Below are 15061 nucleotides of genomic sequence, written 5' to 3' on the forward strand. Positions count from 1 at the left end.
GATCACGCCTATCTCTGCCAGTTGGTAGCAATGTGATGTTTTAACAGAGATTCAATCTTTCTGGACCTCAGGTTCCTCATCTGTAAAATGAGGATCTTGATACCAATCGCCCAGTGAGGTTGAAAGGATCAAATGGAGTAATGGGGTGCCGCTTATACAGCTGTTTAGGGCAAGGCCTGGCATATGGTAAGCACTCAGAGAGGGAAGAGGATTATTCTAATTATTTCAAATAAGAATAGAGCCTTTTGTTGGGGAAAGATTCTACTTGACTGATTGCATGAAGAAGGTTCTTTGTTCCTGTATGAGGGACCCCTTGAGGTACTAGGTAAGGCTTCAAATCCACATGCCTCAGTCAGAGCCTGCTGTCACTGCCGGAAAGTTCTAGGAGCTCGAGCAATTCAATTCTCTCAGTCTCCATTCCTTCACTTATTAAAAAGAATTGATAATACCCACACCAGAGGGTTTTTGTGAGAATTAAAGACATAGGCCTGGCACATAGTAGGAGGTCAATAATTGAATTTCATAGCATAAGGAAAATCATTTCCACCTATAGGAGTTGCAGTATCCTGTCGCCATTGTAACAAGTACAGACATATCTTAGTCCAACAACCCATGTACATTTCTTTGCTTTCCTATAATTTAATTTTTATTCCCTCCCTCATTTCACAGGTGGCCGAAATCTAATCTCATCGACCCAGGCTCTGATGTTCCTCTTGTCTGGGGTGGTTTTGGGAAAGAGGGGCTTGCAGAATGCCAAGGAGGGTGGGGTGGGGAGTCTGGGCACCTGGTCCTTGATCATGGTCTACCTGTGCTGGCATCTGCTGGGCTATCTCCATCCGTCTGGTCACACTGGTCCACACTGGCAGAGCAGTCACCTCTCATGTTCCCAAGTACAGGGACTTTCAGATGCGCAGGCGCTCAGGGCCACGTCAGTGTCACTCTCAGGTGTGTGGGAAACTGTCTACAACCCCCAGGCCACAGGATGGCCTACAGGTCTTTGGGCTGCCTCAGGCCTGCCTGCCCCTTCACCATGGGCCTAGGCATAGGGGACCCTGGGGTCCTGCCACTTCCCCAGGGTTTGCCCAGAAAACGGGCACAGCTGCCTCTATTCTCGAATCCCTCATGCCACGTTGCCCCCTTTCTGGTCCAGATGACCTTGATCTGTCCGGCATGGTAGCTTTCACCCATCTTCCAAATGTATCATCAGTGCCCTGAGTGCTTCGCAGCCTAAAGCCCAGGCTATCACAACTTCAGAGCTTAAGCCCTTGACAACAAAATACCTTACCTCTGCTTTTGTCATTATATCATCCCTTCTCAAAGGCAAAGCGTGCCTCTGACTAAATGAGGAAGGGTGAAAGAAAGGAAAACAGGATGGGCGAGAAACCTTGGTTGATAATTTAGACTACTTTTTGACCGCACTGTTTTTATAGTACACGTTGAGAAAGACAAATTAGGAAGTACACAAAAATGGGAGGCAGGGGAATCTCACTAGGCTTGAAAATATTTTTGACGTTACTGTGATCTCCCTGTGGTCTGAGCCCTTCCGTCTTGGGGTCCTGGGTGGGGGTATTCTTTCCCTGAGCCTGGGGACAGGACTTCTGGAAGATCCTGCTCTGTTGGCAATAAGGCTGGTACCTTCCACCCAGCCTGCCTCTTCTGCAGCCACCGCCCCCCAGCAGAGGGGCGTCCTTGACCTGTTGTCTTTCTCGGTCCGCCTCATCAGCACCCCCATTGAGCATGCTCCAGTGTGCACCAGCCAGGCCAGCACCCCGCTGCTGCCCGCTTCTGCCCAGCCGCCTGCTGCTGCCTCTCCCAGCGCAGCCTCGCCACCCCTGGCCACAGCCGCTGCCCATGCTGCCACCGCCTCTGCCGCAGCCCCTGCCTCAAGCCCTGAGGACAGTCCAAGGTAACTGGCCCACAGGTGCCAGCCCTGACTGCAGGGAAGGGAGGCAGGAAAGGCCTCCCCCGGGTCCATCTGTTGGCAGCTGTGTTGGGCCCTCAGAAAGGTCCATCCAAAGTGGTTAGGACCCCAGGGCCCTGGGGACGCCAAGGCTCTGCACTGCTTGGTGCTGAGAGAGAAGGGGAAACTGGAGGTGCATTTCAGGGAAGCTCACTGGGACGTGTCACCCTGCCCCAGGGGCACATGCTCTAGGGAGAAAGGTGAAAGTCACATACACACATACAAAGTTAAATAACGAAGGGAGACTGTGTGGAAAGTCCGTGTTCCTGGAGCTGGGATTACAGAGAAAGAAAGGAAATCAAGGAGGCCTCCGTGGAGGAGGCTGCGGTAACCCACTGAAGGCGGGTCAGATTTGGGCAGATATTTAGCAACTACCTTGCCTTCTTTTGATGGAGAAGCATACTAACTCCAGAGGCACCTGATGGAGTGGGATTTACATCTCTGCTCTACCACTTACTGTCTCTAACCTTCAGAAAGTGATGTAACTCCTCTGAACCTCCGTTTCCTCATCTGCTAAGGCACTAATGCAAAGCCTATTTTATAAGGTCAGGATAGAAAAAGTGTACATAAAACACCTAGCACATAATAGGCTCTCAAGTATTGCAGGTTACTGCATCCCTGCTTGCCCTCATGGGTACTCAGGCAAGTCGGGGGAGGGGTGTGTTGAGGGGTGTGTTGAAGGGTGTGGGGAGGCAGAGGGGGTGGGCTGGACAGGTCATTCTGGAGCCGCCAGGCGGTGTAACAGGCCAGGCAGGCCCAGCTCTTTCTGGGCTGTGTGGAGCTGCCAAGTTGGTGTTTGGGGTCAGAGCCAGCTTTCCCAGTCGCCACACTTCCCTCCCAGGGTTTTGCTGGAAAGACATGGCTCTAGGTCAGGGTGCATAGTTCCCTGGTGCAGCCTGAGGCCCATGAAGGGTCGGCAAAGTGGCCTGTGTGCTGCGTCCCTACCCCCGGGCTCCACAGTGACCCAGGTGGTGCTGAGCCCAGCCTTTCCCCATCCCAACTCAAGCATCAAGGGTGAGCCTGGCCCAGGCTTCCAGGGCTCCTCATATCCCAGCTTCCTGGGGACACGTAGCAAGCCGCTTCCCTTCTGCACACCGGAATCTCTTCAGGTAATCTCTTCAGGCCTTGCTCCCTGCACAAAGAAGAAACCTTGAGAAGGATAAGATATATCCCTGCTGTCTAGTGAGAAGATGCCTCCCCAGTTTGAAGGGGGGGCTTTAGATGCTGCGGCCCCGTGGATGGTCTAGCCTCATCCCTGGGGCCTCAGCCCTGTTGAAGGGCAAGCTCCAGCGCCCGCTCCAGGCCTCCGTGTCTGGGGGCCCTCGGGACTCCCTCAACGGGACAAACCCTTCCTCTACTTTGCCTTGCAAAGAGATGTGAGGCCTGGGCGGAGGCTGGAGAAGGACCTGGAGGGCTCCCTGCATCAGGCTAGAGCAGAGGGGGCCAGGGGACCACGCTCTGGGCCCTCCTTGCACACGGGCTGGGATGGAGCTAGAGGGAGCCAATGGGAGACAAATGGACGCCCAACGTGGCCTCAGAATTCTTGCTGGATATCTTAAGTCTCTGCTTGCGGCCCCAACACCAGTCTCTGGCAGAGGACCTGTAGTTCCTGGGATGCTGGGAAAGCATCCTCCACTGGTGGGAGAGTCTGGCCTTCTCCTGCCACAGTGGAAGCTGGGTACCTCTTGGACACGGCCTCTTTCTCTTCCACTGAGGCTCCTACTCCACTGGTCTTAACAGGGGTATATCAGAGAAGGGCAAGCCCAGGGAGGGGAGACAGTACCCTCATTCAGCCAGAAACACGGCAGCTTGGCGTGGCAAGCCCCCAGGTCTGGGACACTGGCTCTCTGAGACTCATTCTACCTCCAGTTGTCTGGGACATCACCACAGACCCTTCTGAATCTATTTAGGAGCCTGGCGGTGGGTTCTTAGCTCAGGGCAACCCACTCCCAGAGCCCTAGAGAAGAAGGTATTCCCTTATCCTGTGACTCTGCCCAAAGGCAGGCAGGAAGCCATGGGTGGGCAGGGGTCAGTATATTTTAAGGGGCTCACTTCTCCAGCGCTCCCATCAATGCCCCATTTGCCCTGGGGGTGGTCATGTCATCCCCCTTAGGATGTGAAAGATGCAGGGAGAGACCAGGGACATGTTCTATAAGGTTTCATTAGTTGTAAATGAAAAAAAAAAGGGGGGGGGTTCACTGACTATTGGAATTGGGAAACACTGGATCAGACAAAGTTAAACAGACTGCTTAGCTGTAGGAGCCTTCAGTTCTCTAAGAGGAGAGGCCAAGCGCAGCATTTCCTGAGGGCAATGAACTGGAACTTTTTTGTTTTCCCATCTCTTTGGTCCCATGGTCCCTGGGTCACAAGTGGGAAAAGGCTGCTTTAAGCTTCTCAGCAGATGTTCCACTGGGAGGAGGGCAACAGGAATCCTGTATGGAAGAGGAGCCTCTGAGTGTGTGTAGGGGGGGCCCGGGGTGGGGGGGGGTCTCCTGGCCTCCCATGAGACCTCCCCGGAGCACTCTTGCCCAGAAACCTGAGACTTTGCTGCTCCCTCCAGCAACAATAGAAAGGGGGAGGGGGAGGAGGCCAGGTGGTCTGAGGCTGTGAGGTGCCCCAAAAGGTCAGGAGGTGGAGGGAGTAGGGTAGCTCTGAACATCTCCATCTCCCCTCTCTCCTTCCTCTGCCCCCTTCCCTGCCCCAGCCCCCATTCCACAGTCTCTACCCAGGGGTTGAAGGGTTTTCACTGCTCCTATCTGGCTGGTGCCTCTACTCCCTCTCTCCTAAGGTGGTGGCACCAGCGATGGGCTGTATTTCTCAAGGTGTCTCTGCTGCTCTAACCAGACTCACCAAGACTCAGCACCCAAGGAGCAGCTTCCTCCCCCTGAGACCTCCATGGTCTTTCCTTCTCAGCCTCTGGCAGCTCCCCAGGGATATCTTTGTCAGGTTTCCTCCTGAGAGGCTCCTTAAAGATCTGGGAGCCAGCCTGCTGTGTCTCCAGGCCCCAGGGCCCGGGTGGGGCTGTCCTTCTGGCTGTTAACTCTTAACCCCTTGGTTCCAGGCCCCAGGCCTCTGCCTACAGTCCCGCTGTGGCCACCTCTCCAGCACCTGCCGCCCATACATACAGCGAGGCCCCAGCTGCCCCTGCACCCAAGCCCCGGGTTGTCACCACTGCCAGTATCCGGCCTTCTGTCTACCAGCCAGGTGAGAGGCAGAGTGGGAAGGGAGGCTGTCTAGGCTGGGCGTGGGCTCCAGGGGTCAGCTCCAAAGCCACGTCCCCCTGAAGGATGGTGGTTATAGAGGCGCTGCTGATGAGGTTTCAGCCTTCCTTTCTCCAATTGTGGGCCAGAATCTTATGGAAGCTGCCTCTGGTGCTGGGGAGACAGGTGGCCAGTGCCAGGCAGGGATGGGGCCTCCCAGCTCTTGGGAAGAGGACATTCCTGCCTGGGGATTTCCAGGCTCCAGGTGAGGAAGGGAGGGTTTAGAGGGGAGGGGCTTGTTCCTCCAGGAGTCTGGATCTGGCTCAAGGCAGAGGATAGGCAGCTGTAACAAAAATGCCACGGGCTTTGAACAGGCCTACTGCATAATGTGATGCTGGGCAAACTGCTCACCTATCTGGTCTTTGGTTTCTTCAGCTGGGACAGGCTAACTAGAGGCATGGAGAGCACATGTGACAGGCGGGAGAGTGGCCCACACAGGGTCTCCAGGTGGCTGGCCTCACTGGCTGGCTGTTCCATCGCTCTGGTCCCCATTCTCGTCACTGCGGGGACCAGGGCTCAGCCTCTGTCTTCCCTTTTCCTAGGCAAAGTTGGGCCTCTCCCCAGAGTTCCAGGGCGGTTCTCAGGCTGGCTTAGACCCCTCCTTCCCCTGCATGCCCCTGCTCAGTGAACTTAAGGGAAGATAAGACAGGGACTGAGGCAGGAAGCACCTTGCTTGGGGGAGTAGACTTGATGTGCAGGGCAGAGGAGCCACAATCAGCCCTCTGTTCTATGAAGTATACTCTGACATTAGTGCTGAGTGTGTAGACGTGGCTTTAGCGTCAGACTCCGGTGCCAGGCTCCGCTCTGCTATCTAAGGCAAAGTACTTCATCTCCCAGGCCTGTATTTCCTCGTTTAAAAAATAGGCATATTATGTACACCTGGTGCTCTGGGGATGAAATGACGCACCCAGCACAGTGCTTGGCACACAGGAGGTGCCCTTCTCTGTCTCTTCAGAAGCAAGAACACAAAGTTCTGGGTTAAAAGTCCACAGGATTAGGAAGCAATTTGCAGCGGGCTGCTGTGGTGAAAAATCTCCTATGGAGGTAGAGGAAGCAGCTGCTCTGCGGAGATGGGGGGCACAGGAGGGAGGGTGATAAGGAGCTGGGAGGAGCAGCGGCGGATGGAGGGGGCGCAGGGAGAGTATTTCCGCCCGGGTGCGGGCTCCGCTCCCAGGCAGGTCCTTCTGGGCATCTTCCGGGGCGGGCCCCGGGTTTCGGCGCCCCGGCCCCGGCCGCCGACTCTCCTCTGCAGGCCCGCCAGGGGGAGGCACGGCTCCGGGGGCGCGCACCACCGGGCCACCCCCTGGCGTCTGTCTCCTCCTCCTTCCGGCACTGGAGCCCGGGGCGGGGCGAGACGTGCTGGAGCCCTGGAGCTGCCGGCCTCTGCGGAGTTCCCAGGCCTTGCAGACGTTAACTCATTCCTGCCCGGAGGGAAGGAGGCCACCGGGCGGCGCGCGCCTGAGCCGGCCTGCTTCTGCCCCCTCTCCTGAGGGTGGGGTCCCAGGGAGGCTGGCAGGTGGTGTGGGGAGAAACGAGGATCGTGGACCCGGGCCCCTCCCCTCCTCTCCACCGCCGACCCCGGGCCCGGGGAGAGCGGGGAGCCCGCGTGCCATCCGAGCTGCAGCTCCCCGCGAGGGCTCCTCCGGGTCCAGGGTGGAGTTCGCAGCCCAGATCTTATCGCCTGTGCCGAGGCTGGGTGGCCACTCCCCGGAGCACCTGGGGCCCGGGAGAGGGCCGTGGGCAGAGGGCCCCCCACTTCCACCCCGACCCCCATCCCCGCGGGGGCTGTGCGCTCGCAGGAGCCGGGCCCGACCTGGAGTGAGTCAGAAATCACCTTGTTTAATTACACAATTCCCGAGCCAACGAGTGCGATAGGGGCTTTTGAACTTGCCAATTAGAGATGAAATATCACCTTCTAATTTGGACGGGCTTTATTCCGTCAAGCAGAAATAGCAACAGCCCAGGGCTCGCAGATGGGATATCAAGTCTCTCTCCTGGCACGTCGGGGATGGTGGGGCCAGCCAGGCTGAAGGGCGCAGAGGGTAGGGACCTGGGAAGCAGCTGCTCCTCACCAGGGACCTGATGGCTGAGGGAAGCTGCCGGCCTGTGCCTCGAAGAAGGGAAGGGCCCTAGCTCTGGGAGGGTGTAGTCTTGGGCAAGGAAGCAGCCCACCCGGGCCCAGATGCCGGGTGCCTCTGACCTGCTGAGACCTTCGTGTGGTGGGGATTTAGAAAAGGGGGGTGGATCATGGAGTCTGGAAGGCCTTCCGAGGAGGGAAGAGAATGGCTGCCAGGCACAGGGAATAGGGTTAGTGTTGCTGGAGGGAAGCTGGAAGTGGGCAAGGGCCCGATTTGGAAGGGGCGTGCTAAACCTTGTTTTGCTGCCTAGGGAGTGGTTAAGCAGGGAACCTGGAGTTGAGACCTGCTGCCTGAGTGCCAGTTTCAGCTCAGCGTTTCTTAAATTCTCCAAGCCTCAACTCCTCTTCTATAAAATGGACTTGAAAGTACTATCTGCCTTGTTGGATTGCAGCGAGTATTACATGAAATAGTGCACATAAGGGCCCTGGCGTGTGGAAGAAGTCAGTACTTGGTAACCGTTGTTCTGATTAGGACAGCACTGTCTAATAACAATACATTTTCTAGTAGCCACACTTTTTAAAAGGAAGCAGGTGAGATTAATTTTAATATATTTTATTTAACTCAGTATATTCAAAATATCATTTCAATGAACAATCAATATAAGATTATTAGTGAGATATTTTACTTTCTTTTCTTGTACTAAGTCTTTAAGAATTGGTGTGTATTTTACATTTATAGCATGTTTCAGTTTGGACTAGCCGCATTTCAAGTGCTTAATGGCCACATAGGGCTATGTATTGGATAACACAGGATTAGGGCTTTCATTCTTAATCCCTTTTAGCAGAGATCCCCCCCTCCCACTTTACAAAAAAGAAAAAAAAGGAAATAAGATCTTGCACAGAACCCCATTATTGAGAGAGGGCTGAAGCTGCTCTAGCATTTTGAGACCCTCTGTTCCAGGCACTTGGGAGCTGAGCAAGCTTGTTAGGGAGGGTGACAACACCTCAAATATGGGCTTCACAGGTTTACTAGTGCCTGCAACATGTCACTCCAGTAGGTCCCCACCCTGTGAGGCAGGCAGGGATGTCACACCTACCACCACTGATGATTAGACTCAGTCCCAGATTACTGACTTCAGGGGTGCCACATCTCCCACCGCCTACATCCCACAGTCTCCCTGGGCTGGGATCCCTCAGGTGACCATCAAGCTGTGAGACGAGCTGACAGTTCATCTGGACCATGAGACCCAGGGGTCACTCTCCGCACCATCTTCACTAACATTTAATGACACATACACAGTGCCAGGTACAAGGCTAAGCCTTTATAGTTCTTATCTCCCATCATCCTTATAACAACCCTGTGAGGTACTAAGAATTACTATAGCCATTTTTAGACGAGGAAATTTGGGCCTAGAGACGTTAAGGAACTTGCCCAAGGACACACAGCCAGGATGTTGTAGAGCTGGGACCTGAACCCAGGGCTCTTGATGGCTGTGCTACATGCCAGACCATGCAGCCTCCTCCAGGTTGATAGGTACTCCTCCACAATGTGGTGCGCCCAAATATTCTGGAACTTGGACTCATGTTTTTTACAGAGGCAGCTTGGGGTGATAGAAAGAATGGTTTTGCAAATTCACTCTGCCACTTACTAGCTCTGTCTGAGCCTCAGTGACCTCAACTGTAAAAGGGATTAACCCAGATGACCTGTTATGTACCTAGCCTACCCTCTTAGTAAGTGGGAAGATTTCCTTATGGAGAAAGGTTTACCTTTGGAAGCCAGCGTCACTCCCAGGATGGCTCTAGGGCAGGGCTGGGGAGGGTTTTACCCCTTCTGTTTTCAATAACACAGGCCCGGTCCCTATCCGTTCCCAGCACGGGGGTTTCCATGTCACCCACCTCTGAAGAGCCAATCATATGGGAGTAGAAGGTATGGGGTTGGAGCAGCAGGCTGCAGGCCACCTAAGGTAACCTAGGGGAACCAGGTGGGGAGAGACCAAAGGCCAGGCCGGGAACTTTAGCCCTGAGAATGTCCTTCCTTTCCAGGCTGGGGCCTGACGGGGGCTGCCTCAGCATCTATCAGCACAGTCCATTCACCAGGCCAGACTCAGGAATGGGGAGGGAGGCTGCCCCGACACACTTCCTGGGGTAGGGGGAATGAGGCCTCTTTCCAGAGGAACAGACTGTAAGCTGAGGTGAGGCTTCTGGAACCTCCCTCCCTAGGAGGGGAAGCTGGTGAGACCATGTGTGCCGGACACAGCTGGGTCTGCCCCGGCTGGCTTTACAATGGGGGGCAGCAAAACTTAGAAAGCTGAGTTTTGAGGGCCCAGGCCTCGGAGGGCTTTGGGTGAGCAGCTGCTATGCTCCTTCGTGTTGCCGCCCTAAATCAGTTTCCACCAAAGTGATGAGGGGGAGCATGTGTCCCCCCAGAGGCAGCCACAGGCTGAGGGAGCAGCTACACCTAGGCTGTGTCGCCCCAGCATCTCTGCCCAGCTTCCCTCCGAATACTGCCTTCAAGACCCACCACCCAAATGAAACCGAAATGGAATTTCCCCCAGTACAAATCAAGCCAAGCTGTTTTTCAAGAAAACGATTGTAGCTAAACCTGAAACTTGAACCTGAAAACCTAACTGTCCCGTCATCTGCTTTGTCCCAAAGGCTGGACTAGGTCCAGTTCAGCAAACGCTTGTGATTGAGGCATTTCAGATGTCAAATCACTGGTCAGAGTGCAAACAAAGGCATCTTCCAGTCAAGGCCAAGCTGACCCACTCCCACCTCTTCCTGGCCCAGGGGATCCAGATATGAGCCTGGCCCGGCCACCCCTGCCCCCGTCCCTGTCTCCTGCAGGCCTCTGGCAGCCAAGGCCTGGCAGAGCCGCACCCCGCACAGCTGCAGATATTTATAGCCCTGTCCCTTCCCAGCCCTGTCGAAGCTCTCCGAAGCTCCCGAGGGCTCTGCTCCGACGGCTGTTTATCTCCCTTGGCTCCCTGCTGCAACTTCAAATTGAGGCCATCAAGAAGTTCAGGGACGCGTCTCCTGTAAAAACTGGCATTGTGCTGCTCTAATATTAAAGTTGTCTTTTCCAGTTCTCTGGCTGGGGGCGGGGGAAGCTGGGAGAAATGAATTCCTGACACATTTTTCTTTGGGTATTTTTGGCTTGCAGTGCCTGCATCTACCTACAGCCCATCCCCAGGGGCCAATTACAGTCCAGCCCCCTACACCTCCTCCCCTGCCCCCGCCTACACCCCTTCCCCTGCCCCCGCCTACTCCCCCTCCCCAGCACCAGCCTATACCCCCTCGCCAGCCCCAAGCTATAATCCTGCACCCTACAGCGGGGGCCCTGCGGAGTCTGCCAGCCGTCCCCCATGGGTGACAGACGACAGCTTCTCTCAGAAGTTTGCCCCTGGCAAGAGCACCACCACTGTCAGCAAGCAAGGCCTGCCCCGAGGGGCCCCTGCCTACAGCGCACCACCGGCTCCGCAGGTGTCCCCCCTTGCCAGGGGTACCGTGCAGAGGGCGGAGCGCTTCCCAGCCAGCAGCAGGACTCCGCTCTGTGGCCACTGCAACAGCATCATCCGGTAAGGGCCAGCTGTGCCTCTGTGCTGGGGTGCTGGGACGAGAGGGGGACGGGAGGGCAGATGTAGGGAGAAGGCCGCATGCAGGACAGCCTCAGGTCCCTCTGGCTTGCCATCTGGTCTGACCCTCTCTGAGCTTTAGCTTCCATACCTGTGCGATACCCACTTCCCTGGGGAGTTGGGAGGATTCCACGAGGTGAGTGGGTGAAGCTCCCAGCACCGCCCCCTTGGGCTAAGGCTGGGTTCTGGGAATTGCAGGTCCGGATGGTAGATTTATTGGGCCTGTTGCAAGCTGGCTGACAGTGCTAGTTTTGACCCATCTTTCCTTCCTTTCGAGATGCTCCTGGGTCTGTCCACAGACAAGCCCGTGCTGCTCAGGGCTTTGGTGGGCATCTGCCACACTAAAAGGAAAACAAGTCATTTCATGCTTAGAGGCCAAGGATCATGGGTGGTACTTGTTTGAATATAGTATGTTTATAGTATGTGCATATGTGTGTGGGGGGTGGGCTTGTGTATATGAAAAATACACTTTCATTTAAAAATAAAGTATCATTAGAAAAAATATAGTCATTAGAGAAGAATTAGAAAATTCAGAAAAGTAAAAATTAAAACATGAAGCGTTTCTTCAGTGCCACTGTCTGACTACTAATCTGGAGACAGGTTTGTGTCCTGGGTCTACCATACTAGCCCTATAGCCTTGAACAACTTACTTAACATCCCTGTACCTCAGTTTCCTTATCTGAAAACGCGTATCATAATAGTACCTGCTTCATAGGATTGTTGTGAGAATTAAACACGTTAAATAATGCAAATTTCTTCTTGAATGGTACCTGGCGCAGAGTAAGCACTTAATAAATGCTAGCCATTAGCACCGTCATCATTGCTCTTCTTACTACAATTATCAGTAGTCAACCTAATGGATATTCCATAACATACTTACCCAGTCCCCTGCTAGTGGATGTTCAAGTCGCTTCCCCACCTCTGTTTGTTGCAAGTGATAAAACAACATCTTTTTGCCTGGAGCTTTATCTGAATTTCCTGTTATTTCGTTAGAACAGTCACAGAAGTTATAGCGTTCTAGGGTCAAAGTGTGAATATTGTTGAGCGTTTTGAAATATCTGGTGTTAAGCTTTGGGGGCTGCCTTAGAGGGGGTACTATTCTCTGCTTCCCCAGGGGCCCCTTTCTGGTAGCCATGGGCCGCTCCTGGCACCCAGAAGAGTTCAACTGTGCCTACTGCAAGACCTCCCTGGCAGACGTGTGCTTTGTGGAGGAGCAGAACAACGTTTACTGTGAGCGGTGTTATGAGCAGTTCTTTGCCCCGGTCTGTGCCAAGTGCAACACCAAAATCATGGGGGTAAGTGGGCTGCATTCCTCTCCTCTGACCCTTGTCTCTTTTCCAACCAATCTCTCCTCCTCCGCAAGGTTGTGGGGTCCTATTTGGAAGCCAAGAAGTTGCTGTGCTAACAGAGCAAGAACAACTCCATTTCTGTCCTAGAAGGGAGTTGGTTTGCCACCAATGAACTAGGGAGTAAATGAACTTGAAGCAAGAGATCCGTGGGCCACATCTCTGGCCACACAGCTTGAAGTGGTGGCAGAGCTTCTGCAAAGCAAGTTACTGCTTCCTAGCCTGACCTCACCGTGCACCTGCATGTGGCTTTGACCCTCGATGCCCCTTTGGTAAAATGGCGATAACACATAGTACTTCCCTCCCAGGTTGGGTGGGAGGGTGAAGCGTCACAGCTTATGGAAGCACGCACAGAACCTGGCACCCAGCAAGTGCTGCACGAGTAGGAGCCTCTCCTCTGCCGCCCCTAGCCTTCTGCGGCGTGTCCAAGGCCCGCTTCTTGGGCTCTCCTGCCCTGCTCCCTGATGGGATGCTCCGGCAGTGACCGGGGCTGGTGTGGAAGTTAAGCCTGCCTTCTTCTCCCTCCTGGACCTTTCTGTCCTGAGCTGAGGCTCTTTTCCCCAGGAAGTGATGCATGCCTTGAGACAGACGTGGCACACCACCTGCTTTGTCTGTGCAGCCTGCAAGAAGCCCTTCGGGAACAGCCTCTTCCACATGGAAGATGGGGAGCCCTACTGTGAGAAAGGTAGGACCTCTGTGCTGTGGGGAGGCCCCACAGTCTGGGAGAAAGGGGTAGGTGTTTCCTTTCGCACACATTCAATCTGTGCTGTTTTCCCTGCACCAAATATGTGGACCACAAGTCGGCATCTTGTGACCGCTTAGGAAACCTTTCAGATGATTTTGATTTGAAGACCACAAGGTCTAGTCTGAAAAGGTTTTGGCGCCGGCCTTTGTCCTAGGTTCTGTTCCAGGCTCCTGTTTCAGGCTGGCTTTGTAACCCTGATTGAGTTACTAAACTTCTCTGAGCCTCACTCTCCCCATCTGTAAGAGGGGGAGATCAACACCTGCCTCCCAGAGTTGTGGTGAGGATTAAACCAAAGAAACTTCGGAACTAGTCAAGTACATGCAGGTCCCCTCCCAGCTCCTGTGATGTTTACCAGACTTTGATGTTCCTTCAGCGTCCAGCCAACTCCCTGTCTGAATTCGGAGTTTCTCTGTTCTCCCCAGACGCTATATGTTATCTTATAACTTGGAGTCAATTACGGTAAATTCTGAAGATAAAGCCATCTGTTAGAGTTGGGCATCCTGGCTAACTAACCATTCAGTCACTCACACATTCACACACTCATTTATTCATAGCCTGCCTCTTTCAGATAAGGATTTGAGGCAGGTTCCAACAAAGGTAACAAAAACATGAAAGTTAAGACAATAGAACTAGCAAAGCAGCACCAAGAAGAAGAGGGAAAAGGAAACATGCTGATTATGAAGAATAACAGAGCTGCACTGACTGGGTAGCAAATGTGAGAGCAAAAAGAGAAACACGGTAAGTTAGTTTACTTTAAAACCAGAAAGGAGAAAACATTCCAGTTCTTCAAGGGGAAAAGGAAAACAAAATTAAAATTTTTTTCCCCCTGACAATAAATTATAAAAGAAACTTCTTGGGTTCTGAGGTACTGGTGAATTCTCTTTCCAGCTCTGAGGCTCACTGAATGACTTTAAATAAGTCACTCAGTCATTCTGGCCTCAGAGTTCATATCGGTAAAAGGGAGAAGATAACACCTGTCTTTTCCCTTCTTAGGAGGAAATGGTGATGATTGGTAATTAATAAAAGTGCTGTGGTACCAATACAAATTGCTATTGTTAGTCGACTAAAAGCATTATAACTTTCATAATGTGTGATAAGCCACAATTTATGCGTGAGGCTTGTGAAAGAATGATAGATTAACACTATTACCAGTGCTCCTCTCCCTAGCACCCCCCCCAAAAAGATTTTCAAAAATGATGTTTTGATTAAGAAGACCCAGGAAAGGGATCATCTACTGTTAAGAAAAGACAGCAAGGAAGCAGGTTTAGCCTCAGCCTTAGGCACCCTGAGAGACCCTGACTGAAGGCCCACAGGGGCCACTTCCAGGCTGTGTGACCATGGACTGGATGCTTGCCCTTTCTGAGTCTCTCCTTCTTCACTTAACTCTCAGAGGCTGTTGTGAGGATTAACTGAGATAATGGATGCACAGCTCTGTAATGGCTCTGGGAGACCCACAGCTCTCCAAGAAGCACAGTTTGAAACTACTTCCTTAAGCAGTGGGAGTCACTGTGATGTTTTAAGTAAAGAAATAACACAATTTAATTTTTATTTTAGAAAGAGCATTAGAAATTTAATATGCTTGTTGAATGTGATAAAGGGTGATATTCTTATAAACAAAGTAAAGAAAGGAGAGCTAGATGATCCAATAGTGAGGTAAAGTCAAGCCTGTTGGTTAACCTGCCCTAGAGATAAAATATCAGAGTCAGCCCCTGTCCCCGTACCATGGGACACTGTGTTTGGTTCTGACCTTGTCTTTTTTTTTTTTAATTATCGTGGGGGAAAAAATACACATATAAAATTTACCATCCTAACGGTTTTTTTTTTTTTTTTGGCTTTTCACTTTTTATTTTATATTGGAGTATCACCGATTAACAATGTTGTGATAGTTTCTGGTGCATAGCAAAGGGACTCAGCCATACATATACATGTATCCATCCTAACCATTTTTAAGTGTACAGTACAGTAGTGTTAAGTATATTCACACTGTTGATTGATCTGAAACAGATCAGAATGTTTTCATCTTGCAGATATGAAGCTCTGT

At 52.7% G+C, this 15061-nt stretch overlaps 1 protein-coding gene across 4 annotated transcripts in view; it reads left to right on the forward strand.

Moving 5' to 3' along the window:
- LDB3 (LIM domain binding 3) overlaps positions 1-15061 on the forward strand; it is a 58276-nt gene that overhangs the window by 33046 nt on the left and 10169 nt on the right. For 2 of the 4 annotated variants that reach the window (XM_082673941.1, XM_082673942.1), the window contains 5 exons: positions 1724-1906; positions 5022-5164; positions 10458-10872; positions 12044-12224; positions 12840-12960. In XM_082673941.1, the coding sequence (XP_082530067.1) occupies positions 1724-1906; positions 5022-5164; positions 10458-10872; positions 12044-12224; positions 12840-12960 (1043 nt within the window). The remainder of the gene's footprint in view (positions 1-1723; positions 1907-5021; positions 5165-10457; positions 10873-12043; positions 12225-12839; positions 12961-15061) is intronic. The other 2 variants (XM_082673943.1, XM_082673944.1) reach the window with 1 other exon arrangement.

Source organism: Grampus griseus, assembly GCF_964374135.1.
Source record: "Grampus griseus genome assembly, chromosome: 16".
NCBI lineage: Eukaryota > Metazoa > Chordata > Mammalia > Artiodactyla > Delphinidae > Grampus > Grampus griseus.